A 19,753-nucleotide genomic window follows, 5' to 3' on the forward strand; every position below is an offset into this window, starting at 1 on the left:
GCTGGACTCTCTCCTTTTCCGGAGTTGCCCAGGGCTAGAGGCACCGGGCGGTTGTGGGGATACTCAGGACGAGCCTCCGGCTGAGCACCGCTGTGTTGGAGTTCTCCCCTGAGAACGAGAAGGTCGCCTCTCTGTGACTGCGAGTCGCAGGGAGGAAATCTCTGACTGTTGTGTGTGCGTATGCACCAAACAGCAGCTCAGAGTACCCAACCTTCTTCGATCCTTCTTGGATTCTTCTTAGATTCTTGCATCGGATTGTTAAAGCACCTATTTAAGCCCTTCTCAGTGATGCTGATATATTCAGATCACCTTGGGTCAATTAGCCTCCAGGTTCACATTACACGGGGGTGCTTGGACCCTGTCATCAAGACATTTAATAAAAGGCAATATAATACTCCAAATGTATTACAAATAAACCAAATTGGAAGCAAAACTTTATTTAAAGGCTGAATAAATTGCTTGACTTGAATACATTGCCTATAAAGATGCACATCCTATGTGTGAAGAGTTTAGAGACACAAACCAACACCAAGGAAACAGAAGAACAGAGACATGTAAAGAAAGTGACCTGTGAATCCTGTAAGGTCCCAGAACAGACCAACAGAGCTGGATTCACTGAACAGCACATGCCTGTGTCACAGAGGGGTTGAACTCTCAGTCCAGTTTAGAGTAGTACTGCATTACACTGAGAGGTGGGACTACATACTATGAGCTACAATAAAAAAACAATAACACAGTACAGTATACAGCAACACATGGTTAAGAAAGACCCCAATATTAAAAATGATTGCATTCAGTTCAATCATATCATAGTGTTATTGTGCCCACCCCTGTATATTCAACATACAGTGACATGCCAGATTATGTTAGTGATGGAACGATGGCAGAATAACGGGTCAATGTTCCCTACAGTCACCACCGTAGAAATAGGATATGACACCAAGACCAGTTTGGAGGTCAATTACAACGTCCTCAAGGACTTGGGAGGGTGTTAGCAAAGACCATATTTAGAGCAGTGATTGTCAACCTGGGGGTCACAACAACATTTCTGGGGTTCGCCAGACGGTTGTCGAGAAAAAATAAAGTAACATATGAAAAACAAAATTACATATTTTAGACTGGGTAACAGTTTCACATTACATTGCCTGTACCGGTGATATCATTAGCCTCAGAACCGATTTTATTGAGTGTGTTTGTGAGTCAGAGTGTGAGTGTACATGAGCACAGTGAACAACGCCCAGGAGCCAACAGTTCAAACTAAACTAAACTGGAGGGGGTGGGGTCACGAACAACAAGCTGATTATTCTGGGGGGGTCATGACTCAAAAAGGTTGGGAACAACTGATCTAGAGGATGGAAAGGAACATTGTTTCCTTCAGCCTCAGATGGACATACAGCATAGTTCTCATTCTTTGATTGTTTTGCTAAATGCAAGGACACTCTGATTTGGGATACTACACGGGTGTTAACTACTAGGATACTACACGGGTGTTAACTACTAGGATACTATATGGGTGTTAACTACTAGGATACTATATAGGTGTTAACTACTAGGATACTACACGGGTGTTAATAGCCTAAAAAGGTTGGAGAAAAGGAGGCAGCGGTTGTGGATGGGGTTTGGAGGTACTTGTTAAACCTTTATGACACATGCTGCCTTCATGGAAAGCCCTGGGGTGTCACAGTAACCAGAGGGTAGATGACATCAGCGGAAAGCCGTCTATTACACATTTCTATGTGGAATAAGAGAAAAAAGGGATACTAATAAGATGGTTGGGTAACTGAGTGTCACAATGTACAACATGTTATGGATGACATTTCAAACATTAGAGCCAGAAGTCCTTTACACTGACTCAAATGACCATCCACCTATCTGACTGCTTCGCTTTTAAATGGCTTCCAGAAACGTTTGAAAAGATGTATCTGTGACAACAGGCAAGATTTTACTGTATATTTCCATTTGATATTTATTTCACAGGGTTTTTCACTTTGATTGAACATCTCCTGAAAGAGCATGGATGGCCTCGCTCTCACTCTCAACTGACTTGTGAGAAGGTTGTTAATAGATGTATTAATTTCCTTTCTGAGATGTTTCCCTGGCCTCTACTGGCCTCCATATCGTCTCGGCCAGATGAACAACTACAAACACAAACACATGTTCAACAACGAGTGGGCTGTTCCTCCCTGATGTCACTGTGGTGACGTCTACTTCACGTACAGCTGTCCTGACTATTTCCATTAGTATCTTAATAAAACATCCAGAAATAAAGTTCGGTATCACTCCCTCCTCTACATATTTTACACCTCTGCTTCTTCAAATGTGTACTTTTACCCCAAACCATTGCCACATGCCCAGACCAGACCCCCAGACCCCCCCAGACCTCACCTCCCCAGAACACCAAGAGGAAAAAGGGAAAACAGACGGTCTCTGTTCATTTTCCCTCGTCCCTCGGCTTGTCGTAGAATTCTTGGATTCAGTTCTTTGAGAGGGATTTTCCCACCAATCCTCCCCGGCTGGGCCGAGCCTCTAGGAGGAGCAGTCCGTCTCAGGAGGCTTTGAAGGGGTTTCCTCTGAAGTCGTCTCACTGGAGATCCCAGTGTCTCCGTTCTCTGGTCCGTTGCTCAGGGACATCTTCTCCAGAGCTACAGGGTGGACATAGATTCAGACGTATCAGAAGGAGTCGAGCAGAAAGCATTATAACCACTGCAGAGCTCTGTGGTGTCTGAGAGGGGGCATGACATTTGTATTTTATGTCTAGTACTCGCACGCGTGGAACAGAAACTCTGGAGCATGAGTTTTACCCGGAACGTTTTGGCAGCGCACCAGGAGTGGTAGCGGCGCTGTAGCGCCCAGTAGCTCATGATAGTCGAGTTAAACTGATAACGATTTGTGTCAAACTGCACGCCGACACTATTCAACTGAAGTCGGGTTTATATGTGGACACTTGAAACATTTAATTACAACGGCATCACCCGAATGTTCCCCGCAGCGTTCAGACAGCCTCCCACTGCAGATTCACACCGTGACAAAGTCATATCTAATGCTGTAAGTTTATCACTGCATATACAACCTCACTCCATCATAAACTATACAGAATTAATAATATCTAATGCTATAAGAGTGTTTATCGCTGCATATATGACCACACTCCATCATAAACAATACAGAATTTATAATATCTGATGCTATAAGAGTGTTTATCGCTGCATATATGACCACATTCCATCATAAACTATACAGAATTAATGATATCTAATGCTATAAGAGAGTTTATCGCTGCATATACGACCTGACTCCATCATAAACAATACAGAATTAAAGCAGATGGTCAAAGAGCGTGAGCCTTCACGTGTGAATGTTAGTCTCTTGTGCCTGCCCTGTAGAAACTAGCATAAGCAGCAGTTGAGGATTGACCAACAGCCTTTAGATGGAACATTACATTTACATTACAGACATTTGTGATTTTATTTTTCTTATTGACAATATGTCAGTATTTGAGTGCCTTAACTGTTATAGTTACACTTATGACCAATGAGCCGCTGTTGAATGAGCTAAGCTCACAGCTCATAGCTCATTCATAAAAGCTCTACGTGTTTTAGTATAGTTCTGGTTGAGCTTGTGCTTCAATTTTATGTTGATGGCCTTACTTTATAATTTCATCATAATTATATGAAAATAACAAAGCTGCATTTTTTGTTTGCACTAGTTACTGTAGAAGACCTGTTCTTTCAGTTAAGAAGTGTTTATGTTCCTTATGGAAGCCATACTTTTGTTAAGAAAAACATTTGTTAACTTATTTTTGCCAAATAAATGAATGAACATAAATGAACCGAACCGAACACCGTGATATGAACCCAACCGTGAATTTAGTGAACCGTTCCACCCCCAATACAGGATGTAGGTTCAGTGCTGTGCTGTGTTTGTATCCTACTCGGTGTACTTAGTTCATTTAGTCTAGTCAACATGTATGACAGTAAACCCACTATAATCTCCCCGTAATATCATCCCATCTCTACCTGTTGGTCATTATTAATATTATTATTATTATTATTGTTATTATGATCCATTTACAGTCTTATAATACTGATAATGCTCATGATCATTATATGAACATAAATATACATATAAGAAGCATTAAAGTGCTGCATTTTCCCACATAGCTCCATGTAGCACTCATGATGCAGGATGACATCACCAAAACTGTCCAATCAGTGAGTTACCTGTCCGTCTGTAGAACTTCCTGTTTACTCCTCTGGTTCCTTTGTAAAAAGTCAGTGTGAACAGGACCCGGACCAGAACTAACATGGATCAATGGATCATCCCCCACCCTCCTTAGTCCGGACCACTTGAACCCAACTAGAGGTGTGAAAGGACCCTCCACACCATCAGTACATCCTGACACACCTCTCAGTCTACTCATGGATCAGTACTGAACCCATTCCATCCAGAACACTGGGTCTGTTTAGGAGTTAGCATCATGACAATCTGACCTCAGTGTGTCTGTGTTTATTCTAAAGCAGCTCACTCAGTCTGAGGTACTGACTGGATTTACATCAGGCCTCACTTCCTCTTGTTTCACTTCATTGTGTGTGTGTTGAATTACTTGCAATCATTTATTGAAACATGCAGCATGAGGCTCATCATGCATCATACTGGATTTTACAAGTTAATCATTAAAGGGACTGTTTGTAAGAATCAGAAATATCTTGTTAACAGCAACACCTGTAGCCGTTAAGTCAACTAAAGTCAGCGTCCTGTTGCTGGCGCTTGTGCTCGCTCTACATAGATATGAATGAGCATCGCTCAACACAGTGAGGAGACACACGTCAGCTAAAAGCACAATATCACTCTATATTTCAGCTGCTTGGCAGTAATGCTAGCTGACCAGACAAAGGTCTCTCCATGAATCAATGCTGATCCTAGTGTTGGCTTTTCCTGCCTCAGCCTCCCGACCGCGGCCGGAGGGAACGGGGGAGACGCCGGAGTTTTGGTCGGAGACGATAACGTTTCTCTCTGCGGAGCCCCGTCACTTCACAAGACACAGGAAACCTCTGTTTGTCTGGAGGAGCTGCAGCAGTTATTTCTGCACAAACGTCCACTGATCCTTCACTAGATATTCTCAGAGCTAAACTAACTGTTCTGCAGTGTAGAGTGTGCAGCATGCATGTGAGAGGTGTAGCAAGCTGAGCGAGTGAGAGTGAGCACGGTGTGTGAGTGAAGGCAGGCAGAAGAGCAGAGGAGCAGAGTACAGCAGAGACTCCGGCCCTGGAGACCAAAGCTACGGTTTCCTCTGAGTCTTCTGACCGAGGTCGGGGGGGCTGGAGCAGGAGGAGTGTACACTGTTTAACAGACGGGCTTCACTAGATAGAGCTTTGAGGTTTTGGTGCTTCCGTGTAGTTTGTGTTGGAGCCTGAGTCTGAACAGCGTAGCCACATGTGAGCGTGCATGGAACACCGACCCGCAACGATTTATACGTGTAAGTTACAAACAGTCCCTTTAATATAAAATATAAATATCTAAATATTTCCCTCTGAAATATTGTAAAGTGCAAGTATAATGTAGCATAAAATGCTTTATTGTGAGGATGCTCCCATCAGTATCAGCTCATATTCCTTCTTAAAAGGGAGAGTTTGGGTGTTTCTCAGTGGGGTTGTATACTGTAGGTAATACACTGTCTATGGATGAGAAGCTCATAAAACCCCACTGAGAAACACCCAAACTATCCCGTTAACAGTCTAATCAGTGCTCTCTATGAAGGCCAATAAGAGGAGCCGATCACATGATGCAAAGCACGCAACACGATTCGTCTACGCGCCACAAAACTGTCTTCACTGGAGTTGTGACTGAGAGTGGAATATCAGTTCATGATACTTTCTCATCTCTTAACTTTAATACTTAATATACTATATTGTTCAGAATAGTTCAATGAATAAATAATGGTACACCATAAATAGACCCCACAATCAGTGTCAGCCCCAACGTCGCTCCTTAATCAGTGCAAATGCCGTGCACACCAAACACAGGGACTTTATCCAGGCGACCTGATGAATACTGACCCAACTAATACCTCTATACGGTGAAACCAACCTAACGTTCTATGAGGACGTGCTCACACCGGAACCTTACCCTGCAGTGATGCCGAGCTGTTGCTGGGCGGCGCCGTGCTGCTGTCCTCCAGCTCATCCAGGTAGAGTCGGTAGCGATGACCGCTGTCGTCTTCATACTCCACATTCTCATCATCGCTGTCCACCTCTGGAGCCACGTACACCACCTCGAACTCGATCTGTCCTCGCTGACACATCACACACATCACACACAACACACACAACACACACATCACAGACAACACACACATCACACAACAGACACATCACACACAACAGACAGCAGCAATGAGCACTGAGTTAGTTACTATCTATATATCTATCTATCTATCTATCTATCTATCAATCTGTCTATGGTTACCTGCTGTGACAGGATGGTGACGGCCTCTATCTATCTATCTATCTATCTATCTATCTATCTGTCTATCTATCTGTCTATCTATGTATCAATCTGTCTATGGTTACCTGCTGTGACAGGATGGTGACGGCATCCTTGTGTTTGGCATCTCTCAGATTGATGCTGTTGACAGCCAGGATGGCGTCTCCCACATGCAGCCCTCCACATCTGTCTGCAGGCTGACTGGGATGGATCTCGGAGATGAGAATGGGAACGCCGTGCTCCTTCCCACCCTGATGACACAACACATGCAACAGCTGAGTACTCCGTTAAGTGACTGGATGATGTCACTGCCAAATCTTCTGTTTAGGTTTCCTATCACGTAGTGAACACGCAAACACTCTGCACTCATACAGGACCTCCTCTTCTTTGCATGATGAAATGCTGAGTAGCACTACCACACATTGTTTTAGTTTAGTAACAGTTCATCTCACATTCAACAGTTCTAAAGGTGCTTTCAGACAGTGAGCAGCTGTCCACCCAGTACCACTGAACTAAACTTGCAAAAAAAGTTCTGAAACTTGTGTTTGGTGGATTATTTCTCTGTTGTTACAATGCTAATGGTCATTGTATTTTACATGGTTGGAAAGCCTGTTTATTTACCTTCACAATGATGTCCAACTTGTAAGGATCATGCATTTGTGAGATGAGCAGCACAGCTGATTATGTGGGGAGCGCCCAAGTGAATTTCGCCAAAACTCTCTGCCAATGCTAAACAGTGTATTCTCCTGTTGGTACTGACTCTTGTTTTGAGCTCCAGGTGCTGCCAATCAAGTGCCTGATGTGCCTGATGTGCATGGGGCCTGCTGGGGGCTGCGCCCTACTAAAGTGATCATTTGGTGTCTGCTCCAAGCATCGGCATGCCACGTTTGTCTAATCTGGATAAAGCCCGTGCGATAGGGCAAGTTGAAGCCGTTTCGCAAAACCAGGGTTGCATCCTGGTTGAGGAATGGAACACCATCCCACAGCAACGTGTGACCAGGTTGGTGACCAGCATGAGGAGGAGGTGCCAGGCTGTTGTGGCTGTGTATGGATCTTCCACCGCTACTGAGGCTCCTGACGGTGTATTAAATGAATAAAGTGTAAAATTGCCAATATGTCTTGTTTGTTCCTTGTTACTGATAGAGAGTTCAATCATCCAATCCACCAAACAACTCAAAACAAGAGTCAACACCAACAGGAGAATACACTGTTTACCATTGGCAGAGCATTTTGGAACATTTTTCTTGGGCGCTACCCACATAATCAGCTGTGCTGCTCATCCCACAAATGCATGATCCTTACAAGTTGGACATCATTGTGAAGGTAAATAAACAGGCTTTCCAACGATGTAAAATACAATGACCATTAGCATTGGAACAACAGAGAAATAATCCACCAAACACAAGTTTCCAAACTTTTTTTCTGAGTTTATCATCATGCAGCTGAGGAGCAGGCTGAAGGTTAGCAGTATGTCTGACTCATTCAGATCATAAAGCTCTTCATTGGTCAAGAAGACGACAGGACTATTATATACTGTATATGTTTGTCCACTGCTGGTGCGGAAGTGATTACTCCCTCTGTGTGCTTTCTGTGGCTGCCATGGTTACATGGCGAGCCACAGTGGCAAGTTGAAATAATTGACCAATAATCAGCTGGGACAGTAGCAGCCATCATGTACATCAGTAACAGTCTAACAGTCCTTCCTCAGCTGCTCAGCGGGCAGCAGAGTTCAGGAGATTAGAAAATGACAGCTCAGACATGATCTGTCTGGAACAGTTACTGGAGAAGTTAGAAGAATTTATCCTCAGTGAACATCAGGAAAATATTGGAACACCTGCTTCCCTGCTGCCTGAACATCTTTTCACTTGTGTGTGGACGTGTTGTCAGCAGGCTGTCAGAAACAAAGAGCTCTTACTGTGATGGAGATGCCGAGCCCCTCGTGATCATCTTTGACTAGCACCACCTTTCTGATCGGGCCCACTCCCTGGCTTTTCTTCAACATGTCCGGCTCCTGGAATGACATTAACACATTCAGCTGTGGGAGCACAGTAAAGGTCTGAACAGTTCCAGCTGCTGTGTGGTGTCACACTCACGTGCCCCACAGGAGAGGGGAGGGGTTTCTTCGGATCGTTGCGCCCCCTGCATGCTCGGATGACCGTCTTATGGCGGTGGAGGTGAATCTCTGCCTCCAGCTGGTTCCACAGCTTGTCGTGTGCGGGTCCTTTCATGTCCCGGCCCAGTAACTGGATCTGCTGCACCCTGGAAGACAGATCACAGGATCAGGCCCTCCATGTGTCGCTGCCCATCCAAGAAGACACTTATTTTATATACAGTAGTTATGTGGTGGCGGCTCCTGCTTTTTGTCTATAGATTTTTGTTAATAATATCCTCAGTTCTAACGTAGTATCTTCCTAGCAAACCCTGTGAGCTCCAGCTCCTTACCTGCCAGCCAGCTCCTTGTCCAGGTATTTGGCAGCCAGTCTGGCTCCGTAGACCTCGGCCTGCAGTACGGCCATGTGTCTGCGAAGAGCCTCGTTCTCCTTCTTAAACAGTCGCACTTCTGCCTCCAGCCTGGCCTCCGCTAACTTCTCCTTCTTGCTGACCTCGAGCTCCTGTTCCTAGAACAAGCACATCACATGTGAACACCACAACAACGCACCGCAACACCACACAACACAACAAGCACATCACATGTGTACACCACAAAAACGCACCGCAACACCACACAACACAATACAACAAGCACATCACATGTGAACACTGCAACAACGCACCGCAACACGACACGAGACAAGACGATACGAGACGATACAAGACGATACGACACAACACATGTGAACACAGCAAAAGAGTTTTTTTTGTTTTACTTTCATTTAATGTAGGGATGCACCGATACCGGGTATCGGGTCCGATACTGTACTCGTACTCGCAAAACGGCTCCGATACAACGGCACCGATACCACTTTATGGCAGCACGAGGTTAACCTCTCGTCACCATCTTTCGGGTCCTCACGCTCCACCTCCCCGGCGTTGCGGGCGAGGCTGGCCGGTGGTGCACCCGACCCCGCTGGGCCGGAAATCCCACCTCAGCCGGCGCACGGCGGTCCTCACTTTCATTGTGCAACGGGGTTTTGCTTTCTCTGACTCGCGCGTGCGTTAGACTCGTGGTCCGTGTTTCATGACGGGTCGGGTGGGTCGCCGACATCGCCACAGACCTCTGGCGCCTTACTTGGGCCGCGGCACAACACGGTCGACAGTCGCACCGGGAGCAGGGAGCCCCGTCACGGTGTGGCGATGTCTGGGCGGGGAGTGCTGTAAAGCTGCGGCTCCGGGAAGCACCTTCACCCCGAGCCTTTCCAAGCCGACCTAGAGCCGGTGGCGGCGCACCGCCTCATATGCGGGACTCCCCAGCCTGCCGTGTGTCGCTCACACCCTCCAGCTGGCTGTTAACGAGGGTCTTTTGGCACAGAGAAGTACTCGTATCGGTACTCGGTATCGGAGAGTACCCAAATGTAAGTACTTGTACTCGGTCTGAAAAACAGTGGTATCGGTGCATCCCTGGTTTAATGGTAGTTGTAGTTCTGTTTGATGGATCCTACCTACAGGATACTTTATATGGACAACTGAATACCTGGCTGTGTTAGGAAGTAGGAAGACAGATAGACTTCATGTCTCAGGCCTTTATGTATCAGTGAGTCACTAGTTGTGTCCAGTGTAGCTAAACAATCTCTATTCAATCCAAAGTATTTATTTTAAAAATCTGATTTCCAGCAAAACACACCCATACACAAACTTACCATGTCTTCCAATGCTGGTGCAGGCTTTAGGAGAAAAGAGGCAGAGGGAGAACAGAGAGAGGTCCCAGATGAGAGAATAGATAGTGCCGTCAGCAGCAGCAGCCTACACCGACCCCCTAACTGCCACGGTAGGCACCGCAACACCTACTTTCAGGCTTCAAATCCATTTTCCTCTGACTTCCATGCGAAACTTCACTGATGACACTAATTACGCTGTGAGCTCTGTGAAAAAGAGTGTCTAGTGCCCAGCAGTACTGTTGCTAACCACATCAGTGTAGGCTCAGCAGCAGGCCTGTCTAAATGTTGTCAGCTGTCTTGAGGAGTGAACGTTACACTGAATGCTGAGTGCCTTTTGTCACTCGCTTGTTGACCAGCACGGTGAAATGTGCTTCTGGTGTGAACAGCCAGGCTTCAGCTGGCGTGATGATTAACATAGCGCTTCCATTACCTACGTGAACCCGCCATTAAACAGCATCTACGCATCCCAATGAATCCATGAAGCCTGGCTCACAGCTCACACCCACTCCATGAGATGAAGAGAAGCCTACAATGTTGTTGAACTTGTTTGCCCTGTGGTTACACACTCCCTCTCTTTCTCTATCTATACTGTCTCTATGAAATAAAGGCTAAGGTAAAATAACAGCTGACTTGTATTTCTTCAGTACCTACCAGTCTGACTTTGATGGAGTCCGAGTCCTCAGTCTGGCCTTGTTTGGCATGAAGCTGCAGCTGGAGAGCATGCAGCTGCAGAAGCTGGTCATGGACCTCACTCTCTATCACCTTCCTCTCAGCCTTCACGTCAGTCAGCTCAGAGCGCAGGTCCACCAGCTGGGCCTGGAGAGGACAGGTGGATGGATGGAGGCAAACAACAGTGTGATAGAACGTCAAGTCACCAGGTGTCAGCACTTGGTGTCACCACCAACCATTCTCCACTGTAGAGTCAGCATGGTGCTCTGAGAGGAGCTCTGTCCTTGTAGAGGGTGGACTGCTTTACAAATGGTTTCTCCATTATAGGCTGTAGCCTGTCCACCAAAAACAACTGACAGTTCTTTAAGATTAAAATCTAAATCACGTTCATACATCAGCCTTCGATGGGCAGATAACAGACTGTTGTGTTGACTTCAAACAAATAGAATAAAAAATGGACGAATAAATGACTAAAATCAGTCAAATTGGCCAACAGCCTAAACAATGTTTGATTACTAGATCCTGTCTCTCAGCTCATTGTCTATCTTATTATAGAGCCAATAAGATGGCTGTGTTTACACTGTACACATCATTTATTCATCTGGCCAAAGACTTTTCTCTCCCGTCTGTTACCCCGATCCCCGCCTGTTACCCCGATCCCCGCCTGTTACCCCCGATTACCCCGATCCCCGCCTGTTACCCCGATTACCCCGATCCCCGCCTGTTACCCCGATCCCCGCCTGTTACCATGATGTCGCTGTCAAATAGCAACACGCCGGATGAAGGTGGTCTCCCCTTCAACATGGTGGATGAAACCTAAACGTAAATCATACCCCCGTCGAGACACGCTCCTGTGATTGGCTGATAAGGAGGGAGACATCTAATTGGTTACAGACAATTCCCTGTTGAAAAAAATGCATTTGCAGATCGGTGCACGTCAGGGGAGTCTCATAAAACCCACACACAAAGGTCACACATGACAGCAGTTTGTAAAGGCAGGTTCAACAGTTTGTATATAAATATAACAACATCCAAATGTGTTTTTGATGAAACTAGCTAATACTTTTAAATACATATATTTGTGGATTTCTATTACATTTATTTAAAGGTCCCATATTATGCTCATTTTCAGGTTCATACTTGTATTTTGTGTTTCTACTAGAACATGTTTACATGCTTTAATGTAAAAAAAAACTTTATTTTCCTCATACTGTTGGTCTGAATATACCTGTATTTACCCTCTTCATGAAACGCTCCGTTTTAGCGCATTTTGACGGAATTGCAACGGAATTGCAACAGAATTGCGTTGCTAGGCAACAGCTTGGGTCCATGTTTACTTCCTGTCAGCTGATGACATTCACATACACTGCAACCAGGAATAAACTGGGACACATTTAGAATGTTTTCGTTTAAAACTGTGTAAAGGGTCTAAATATTGTATATTTGTGACATCACAAATGGACAGAAATCCTGACAGCTTTCAAATGCAGAGTTCCGAATACAGGCTGTGTGTATTTCCCTGTGGATTGAGCATTTCGATACTTTCACAGTATTTATAGGACTTGCTTTATAATAAAAAAACATGAAAATCTCACTTCTTTACAATATGGGACCTTTAAAAAAAAGACTTATTTGTGTGCATCAGAAATAAACTGGGAAAAAATATAATATATAATATTGAGAGTGATCTGACTCCATGTCTGTTGGCATGGAGTGTGTATGTGGCATACTGCAGTCAGTTAGTAGTAGCCAGCAGTGGCAGGAAATACAACTAGTGGTCATGTGCCAGTGGACGGTGGAACAACTGACATAACGTTACCGTATAGAAACAACGTTACCGTATAGAAACAACGTTACCGTATAGAAACAACGTTACCGTAAAGAAACAACGTTATTGTATAGAAACAACGTTACCGTATAGAAACAACGTTACCGTATAGAAACAACGTTACCGTATAGAAACAACATTACCGTATAGAAACAACGTTACTGTAAAGAAACAACGTTACTGTATAGAAACAACGTTACCGTATAGAAACAACGTTACCGTAAAGAAACAACGTTACTGTATAGAAACAACGTTACCGTATAGAAACGTTACTGTATAGAAACAACGTTACTGTAAAGAAACAACGTTATTGTATAGAAACAACGTTACCGTATAGAAACAACGTTACCGTAAAGAAACAACGTTACTGTATAGAAACAACGTTACCGTATAGAAACGTTACTGTATAGAAACAACGTTACTGTAAAGAAACAACGTTATTGTATAGAAACAACGTTACCGTATAGAAACAACGTTACTGTATAGAAACAACGTTACTGTAAAGAAACAACGTTACTGTAAAGAAACAACGTTACCGTATAGAAACAACGTTACCGTAAAGAAACAACGTTACTGTATAGAAACAACGTTACCGTATAGAAACGTTACTGTATAGAAACAACGTTACTGTAAAGAAACAACGTTATTGTATAGAAACAACGTTACCGTATAGAAACAACGTTACCGTATAGAAACAACGCTCCCATCGACCAGTCTGCTGATGAGTAACCTCACTGGTTAACCGTGCATCGGGTCCCGTGCACCAGGTCCGGGATCCAGGAGTCACTTACCTCTAGTTTATGGTTGAGCTGGAACACCGTCTGGGTTTTGTGACAGAGCTGAGCGAAGCAGGAGCTGAGGCTGGTCATCTTCTGCCGACCCTCGTACGTAATATCCACCTGATCCGGGTCGATTTCTCCAAGCAGCAGGTCCACGTCCACGAAGGCCTTGTCGAACTCTTTCTCCAGAACTTCTAACCAGCGGAACATGGACATCGCGGGGCCGAGGCCCGAGCTGTGGCCCGAGCTGTGGGCCGCCGGGGAGCAGCCCGCCGAGGAGGACATGGCTACAGAGCCCTGACGGGAACGGTAGCTTCCTAACGTTAGCTCACTACCGGTAGCTAACTGTGATAGTGAGTAACGTCAACGTCTCTGTTCACCACTGCGATATAACACCGTGGGAATCACAGAGTGGGAATCACGCTGAAAGCAGATGAAGAGGTTGAGTATCGGATCAGCGGAGAGAAGTCTGTCAAACTGCGTTCTGTTCTTCTTGAGAGAGGACAATCAGGAGACTCCCTGAGAGCAGGACCAGGAAGTCCCACCGAACCGATCGATGTGAACCGAGCGACTACTACTGTCTGCTGCTGCTTCTTCTTCTTCTTCTTCTGTTGAATCTGCAGCAGACTAGACGCAGCAGCGGCGGGTTGCTGCCCTCCAAGGTTAATCTGTACTCCTCCAGAGTGTGATCTCTAGCCTCAGAGAGAGGACGATCCTCCAGCCGGGATTCAGCCCGGGGAGGCTGTGAGGCTGTGAGGGGGTTTAATGAGGCTGTGAGGGGGTTTAATGAGGCTGTGAGGGGGTTTAATGAGGCTGTGAGGCTGTAAGGGGGTTTTGTGAGGCTGTTTAATGAGGCTGTGAGGGGGTTTAATGAGGCTGTGAGGCTGTTTAATGAGTCTGTGAGGGGGTTTAATGACGCTGTGAGGGGGTTTAATGAGGCGGTTTAATGAGGCTGTGAGGCGGTTTAATGAGGCTGTGAGGGGGTTTAATGAGGCTGTTTAATGAGGCTGTGAGGGGTTTAATGAGGCTGTGAGGGGGTTTAATGAGGCTGTGATGGGGTTTAATGAGGCTGTGAGGCTGTTTAATAAGGCTGTGAGTGGGTTTAATGAGGCTGTGAGGGGGTTTAATGAGGCTGTGAGGCTGTAAGGGGGTTTTGTGAGGCTGTTTAATGAGGCTGTGAGGGGGTTTAATGAGGCTGTGAGGCTGTTTAATGAGTCTGAGGGGGTTTAATGACGCTGTGAGGCTGTTTAATTAGGCTGTGAGGGGGTTTAATGAGGCTGTGAGGCGGTTTAATGAGGCTGTGAGGGGGTTAAATGAGGCTGTGAGGCTGTTTAATGAGGCGGTGAGGCTGTAAGGGGTTTTTGTGAGGCTGTTTAATGAGGCTGTGAGGGGTTTAATGAGGCTGTGTAATGAGGCTGTGAGGGGGTTTAATGAGGCTGTGAGGCTGTAAGGGGGTTTAATGAGGCTGTTAGGGGGTTTAATGAGGCTGTGAGGCGGTTTAATGTGGCTGTGAGGCTGTTAGGGGGTTTAATGAGGCTGTGAGGCTGTTAGGGGGTTTAATGAGGCTGTGAGGCGGTTTAATGAGGCTGTGAGGCTGTGAAGGGGTTAATGAGGCTGTGAGGCTGTGAGGGGGTTTAATAAAACTGTTTAGACTGATTTGTGTTTTGTGGCCAATAGTGAACAGGAAGTTTCTCCTTGGGATGACATGTGTAGCATGTGAGTGCACCAGAAACTCTCTCACACTTATTCTGACATTGTCCCCATGCACAGTATTTATGGAAAGATATTACAAACTTCATAACTAATACAACAAAGTCTTGGACTTGAAAATCTGTTTCTAGAATGTAGTGTTACTGTTAGCCTCTAAATGAGCTGAGGAGGGCAACAGAACGCCTGGGCTGCGTGGAATCTGCCGCAAATAATCACCAGAAGAAGAAGTGCTGCTCCTCCACTGCTGCCCGCGCTGCACGAATCCAGTCCGCCTCTTTCCACCTTACACCGGGTGCTACCGTCCTACCGGGTCTCAACGGGTCTCACCGGGAGGGAGACGGAGGTGCCCTACGTAAGATAGGGTATGTGAATCCTTCTGTTTGTATTAACGCCAGAAGAGTGTTGCAGCTATTCAGGTAAAGGTAACTTTGACGGTTAACGTCGGTTAACTCCACTCTTTCCGCAGCTAACGCAGCTAACGTACTGATCACCGGCTGTCCTCATTAAAGGCTGCTCTGCACCTGGACACCTGGACACCTGGAGTATTATTATCTACAGTTCACCTGTTATCACCACGGTTATTATCACAGACACTAACCCAGCGGGCTGCAACCTGCAGCTCTTCAGCTCCTCTCCAGTGGCTCCCTGTGGATTATTAAACATGGAAATGAAGAACTGTTTTTTGTTTACATTTTAATTTGTATGTATCATTGTTGTAGGTCTATGGTGCGACCGAGTATTATGGCCACATTGAGGAAAGAAATACATCTGACTTTAGAGGATAAAGTCATAATATTATAAAGTAGTAATTTTACGTGTTATTTTCTTTTTTTTTCTCGTTAAGTTATGACTATTCTCATAATATTACTACTTTTTTTCTCGTTAAATTACGACTTTTACGACGTAAATCTCAGATGTTTTTTCCCTCAATGTAGCCCTAATACTCCGTAGTACATTGTCTCTTTGGCCCTCACTGCATTAGACTTATATACTATATACTTAGACTATAAACTGTGTTACCTTCTTCACAATGATCAAATGTTTTGCGGCTCCAGACACATTTAATTAATTTTTTTGTCTAAAATGGCTCTTTTGATAGTAAAGGTTGCTGACCCCTGGACTAACCCATGCACTGTGAGCTGCTTCCAGATGAGGTTTAAGTGGATGCAGAAGGAGACATCTCTTATTCTGGAATGGACACATTTATAACAAGAAGAAATCTGCTCATTTAACTCGTTTATTTTGAACATTTATATGAAATGTCAAACCTTGATAATGTCTATTCTTCCAGGGGTTCGGTTCGGTTCGGTTCGGATCGGATCAGATCACATGACTATGTTGATGAGCCCAGATCAGGAGGCCCTGATCGGCCGGGTGTTTGGATCCTACCTGATGGAGCATCATCGTGGGGATATCCTCCAGCTGAGTGCAGACACTAATGAAGACACCCACTGGCCTGTCCTCGTTAATGCCATGACTCTGTTTGAAGCCAACATGGAGGTAATGTCAACACAATCTACTGGATTCACAATAAATATTAATAATACATTTTATTTGTATAGCACTTTTCCAAACATAGTTACAAAGTGCTTTACATAAGTTAGAATAGTGCAAACATCAAGATAAAAACAATACAGGATAAAAACATTGGCCAAAATCAAATGTTGAACATAAGACTTAATAAAACAGTGTGTACACAAAGTCAGCAATAATGAAATTAAAACAAGGGATTGCTATAAAAAGGCCTTCCTGTAAAAGTAGATTTTGAGGCGTGATTTAAAAGAACAAACAGATTCTACTAGCCTGAGTTCCTCCGGAGGGGAGTTCCACAACTGTGGGGGTAAATAGAAGTAAGTCAGGCGATATGGTTCACATCTGTATAGTATTAAAAGGGAGCTATATCACAATATGGTGTAATCACATGTAAAATAATCAGATTGATGTTCAGTTTAATGAACTGTGTTCCACTATCATGAACAAGACACAAAACTTCCAATAACTGAATTTACTTTCTATTTGACTCATAGACTCATTCATTTAGACAACCACATGTTCTAAAATACACAGTATGATCTGATCTTATCACATGTATAAATCTCGTGATGTAGTTTGGTCATTTTGAGAATAAGACTTGCTATGGGGCACACTGACACACTGACAGCTGTTGTTGCCTGTTGGGCTGCAGTTTGCCATGTTATGATTTGAGCATATTTTTTATGCTAAATGCAGTACCTGTGAGGATTTCTGGATCAATATCTGTCATTGTTTTGTGTTGTTAATTGATTTACAATAATAAATATATACATACATTTACATAAAGCAGCATATTTGTCCACTTCCATGTTGATAAGAGGATTAAATGCTTGACAGATCTCCCTTTAAGGTACCTTTAGAACAGATACAAAATGTGTGATTAATTTGTGATTAATCACGATTAACTATGGTCAATCATGCGATTAAATATTTTAAAAGTTATATGTTTTAAAAGTGATAAGAGAGGTTTTATCAGCACACAGTGTACTCTAACACAAGGACCGCCAGGCTCTTTAGGGGTACTATTTTCTCCAAAGAGTGTCTGTATCCTTTTGTTCATGCTGATTCCATTAACTCCTCATCAGTCTCCATCTATTTAGTGTATTGTGACAACAGGCTGTGCCGCTGTGTTTCCGTAACAATGACATCAGTAGATACGCAGCCCCCCCACACACCACACACAGATTATCTAACAGGTAGAACCTGCAGGACACTGGTATACCATTAGCAGTGTAAAATGTGCTATTTTCATATATCTATTTTTAGAAAAACTATTTTCACCCCTGTAGTGACTGCCAGACTCTGTTAACATATTGTTCAATTTAACAGATGTTTGTTCCCCGTTACACAGATGTTATTCCTAAATTATAACGTATGACTTTGTATGGCTCCTAAAGAAAGATCACTTTAAAAGCTCTTCTGTGAACTAAGATGTGTAATGTTACTGGTTACCATTTTAAACTATTTTTGCACTAATTCTCTGGTATCTCTGCTATGCCACAGGTTGGGGATTATTTCAACGCCTATCCCAATGATGTCCTGGCTATATTTGATAAATTGTTACAAAGAACAGCCCTGGAGTTATCAGAGAGTGCCTCTCCCAAGGACCACGGAGGACGAAGAACAACCGAGAGAATGAGACACACTCTTCATGCACGCATTACAGGTCAGACACCCAACGGATGAATGATGGTCAGATGGTACCAGATGTCACATTACAGGTCAGACACCCAACTAATGAATGATGGTCAGATGGTACCAGATCCCAAATCACAGGTCAGACACCCAACTAATGAATGATGGTCAGATGGTACCAGATCCCACATCACAGGTCAGACCGCAACTAATGAATGATGGTCAGATGGTACCAGATCCCACATCACAGGTCAGACCGCAATTAATGAATGATGGTCAGATGGTACCAGATCCCACATTACAGGTCAGACACCCAACTAATGAATGATGGTCAGATGGTACCAGATCCCACATCACAGGTCAGACACCCAACTAATGAATGATGGTCAGATGGTACCAGATCCCACATCAAAGGTCAGACCGCAACTAATGAATGATGGTCAGATGGTACCAGATCCCACATCACAGGTCAGACACCCAACTAATGAATGATGGTCAGATGGTACCAGATGTCACATTACAGGTCAGACACCCAACTAATGAATGATGGTCAGATGGTACCAGATCCCACATCACAGGTCAGACACCCAACTAATGAATGATGGTCAGATGGTACCAGATGTCACAATCACAATCAGCTTTATTTTTCAAGTGCAACCATTCAAGGACTCTGACTCTCAATGTACTTACACAGAATAGAAATAACAGCTTGGGACAAGGACAATAAAGCTGGACAAATAAAGACAGGTCTGTTATTCACATTGAAAAACTAGGTTTATATATGTATAAATATTATATAAATATATATAAAAGCGCCAATGACCAACAATAGAATCTTAAAATAAAGACGTCTTTATACAAGTCAAGTGGTCTGGAAGTTGTAAACAATGCAAATAGTGCAAATAAATACTGGATGGATATACCTACATATATATATACATGGACTGGATGATTATGTGCCGTATGTACATATAAAGATGACTATATACTGCATGTACAGTAGGATGTAAGTGTGCAGGATTCTGAAGGCCCAGTTGTGACGGTATCATAGAAAGTGCCATTAAGCCCAAACCTGCAAAAATGCAGGTTATTCACTGTTAGCTGGATTCAAGGTGAACCCAAACATGAGCTCATACAATAAGTCCCCAAAGAGCCGAACAGAAGAAAAGCTCATTTTAAATGACAACATGGGAATTATTAAGAAAATCATCAAAAATTGTCTGAGTAGTTATGACGTGACTTTTGAGTTGAGGTGACAGGAAATGACGTACAACAAAGGTTCAACCTGGGGCGTTGTACTT

At 44.1% G+C, this 19,753-nt stretch overlaps 2 protein-coding genes across 6 annotated transcripts in view; one reads left to right on the forward strand and one right to left on the reverse strand.

Moving 5' to 3' along the window:
* Positions 1 to 417: 417 nt before the first annotated feature.
* gopc (golgi-associated PDZ and coiled-coil motif containing) lies at positions 418 to 14,148 on the reverse strand. Of its 2 annotated transcripts, XM_074615463.1 has the most exons (9): positions 13,587 to 14,129; positions 10,950 to 11,114; positions 10,281 to 10,304; positions 8,926 to 9,101; positions 8,577 to 8,742; positions 8,399 to 8,494; positions 6,570 to 6,734; positions 6,127 to 6,292; positions 418 to 2,642 (listed from the first exon to the last, which is right to left on the reverse strand). In XM_074615463.1, the coding sequence occupies exons 1-9, from the start codon at positions 13,857 to 13,859 to the stop codon at positions 2,527 to 2,529; spliced, it is 1,347 nt and encodes a 448-aa protein (XP_074471564.1). In that variant the 5' UTR covers positions 13,860 to 14,129; the 3' UTR covers positions 418 to 2,526. The 2 variants fall into 2 exon arrangements, with proteins under 2 accessions (XP_074471564.1, XP_074471565.1); XM_074615464.1 differs by lacking the exon at positions 10,281 to 10,304 and having other exon boundaries at positions 13,587 to 14,148.
* Positions 14,149 to 14,302: 154 nt separating this feature from the next.
* Positions 14,303 to 19,753, forward strand: part of mcm9 (minichromosome maintenance 9 homologous recombination repair factor) — a 46,504-nt gene continuing 41,053 nt past the window's right edge. The window contains exons 1-4 of one of the 4 annotated variants that reach the window (XM_074615449.1): positions 15,235 to 15,290; positions 15,416 to 15,647; positions 16,592 to 16,784; positions 18,321 to 18,483. In XM_074615449.1, the coding sequence (XP_074471550.1) occupies positions 16,614 to 16,784; positions 18,321 to 18,483 (334 nt within the window). In that variant the 5' untranslated portion in view covers positions 15,235 to 15,290; positions 15,416 to 15,647; positions 16,592 to 16,613. Of the gene's footprint in view, positions 15,648 to 16,575; positions 16,785 to 18,320; positions 18,484 to 19,753 lie in introns of those variants that run through there. The other 3 variants (XM_074615450.1, XM_074615447.1, XM_074615451.1) reach the window with 3 other exon arrangements.

Source organism: Sebastes fasciatus, chromosome 18, assembly GCF_043250625.1.
Source record: "Sebastes fasciatus isolate fSebFas1 chromosome 18, fSebFas1.pri, whole genome shotgun sequence".
Lineage (NCBI taxonomy): Eukaryota > Metazoa > Chordata > Actinopteri > Perciformes > Sebastidae > Sebastes > Sebastes fasciatus.

Coding starts and splice junctions, on each gene's coding strand:
- gopc (XM_074615463.1), bottom strand. CDS start 13,859: ATGTCCTCCTCGGCGGGCTGCTCCCCGGCGGCCCACAGCTCGGGCCAC. Junction 8,743..8,925: donor GACAAGGAGCTGGCTGGCAG/GTAAGGAGCTGG, acceptor TCTGTCTTCCAG/GGTGCAGCAGATCCAGTTAC. Junction 2,643..6,126: donor CAGCTCGGCATCACTGCAGG/GTAAGGTTCCGG, acceptor TCCACCCTGTAG/CTCTGGAGAAGATGTCCCTG.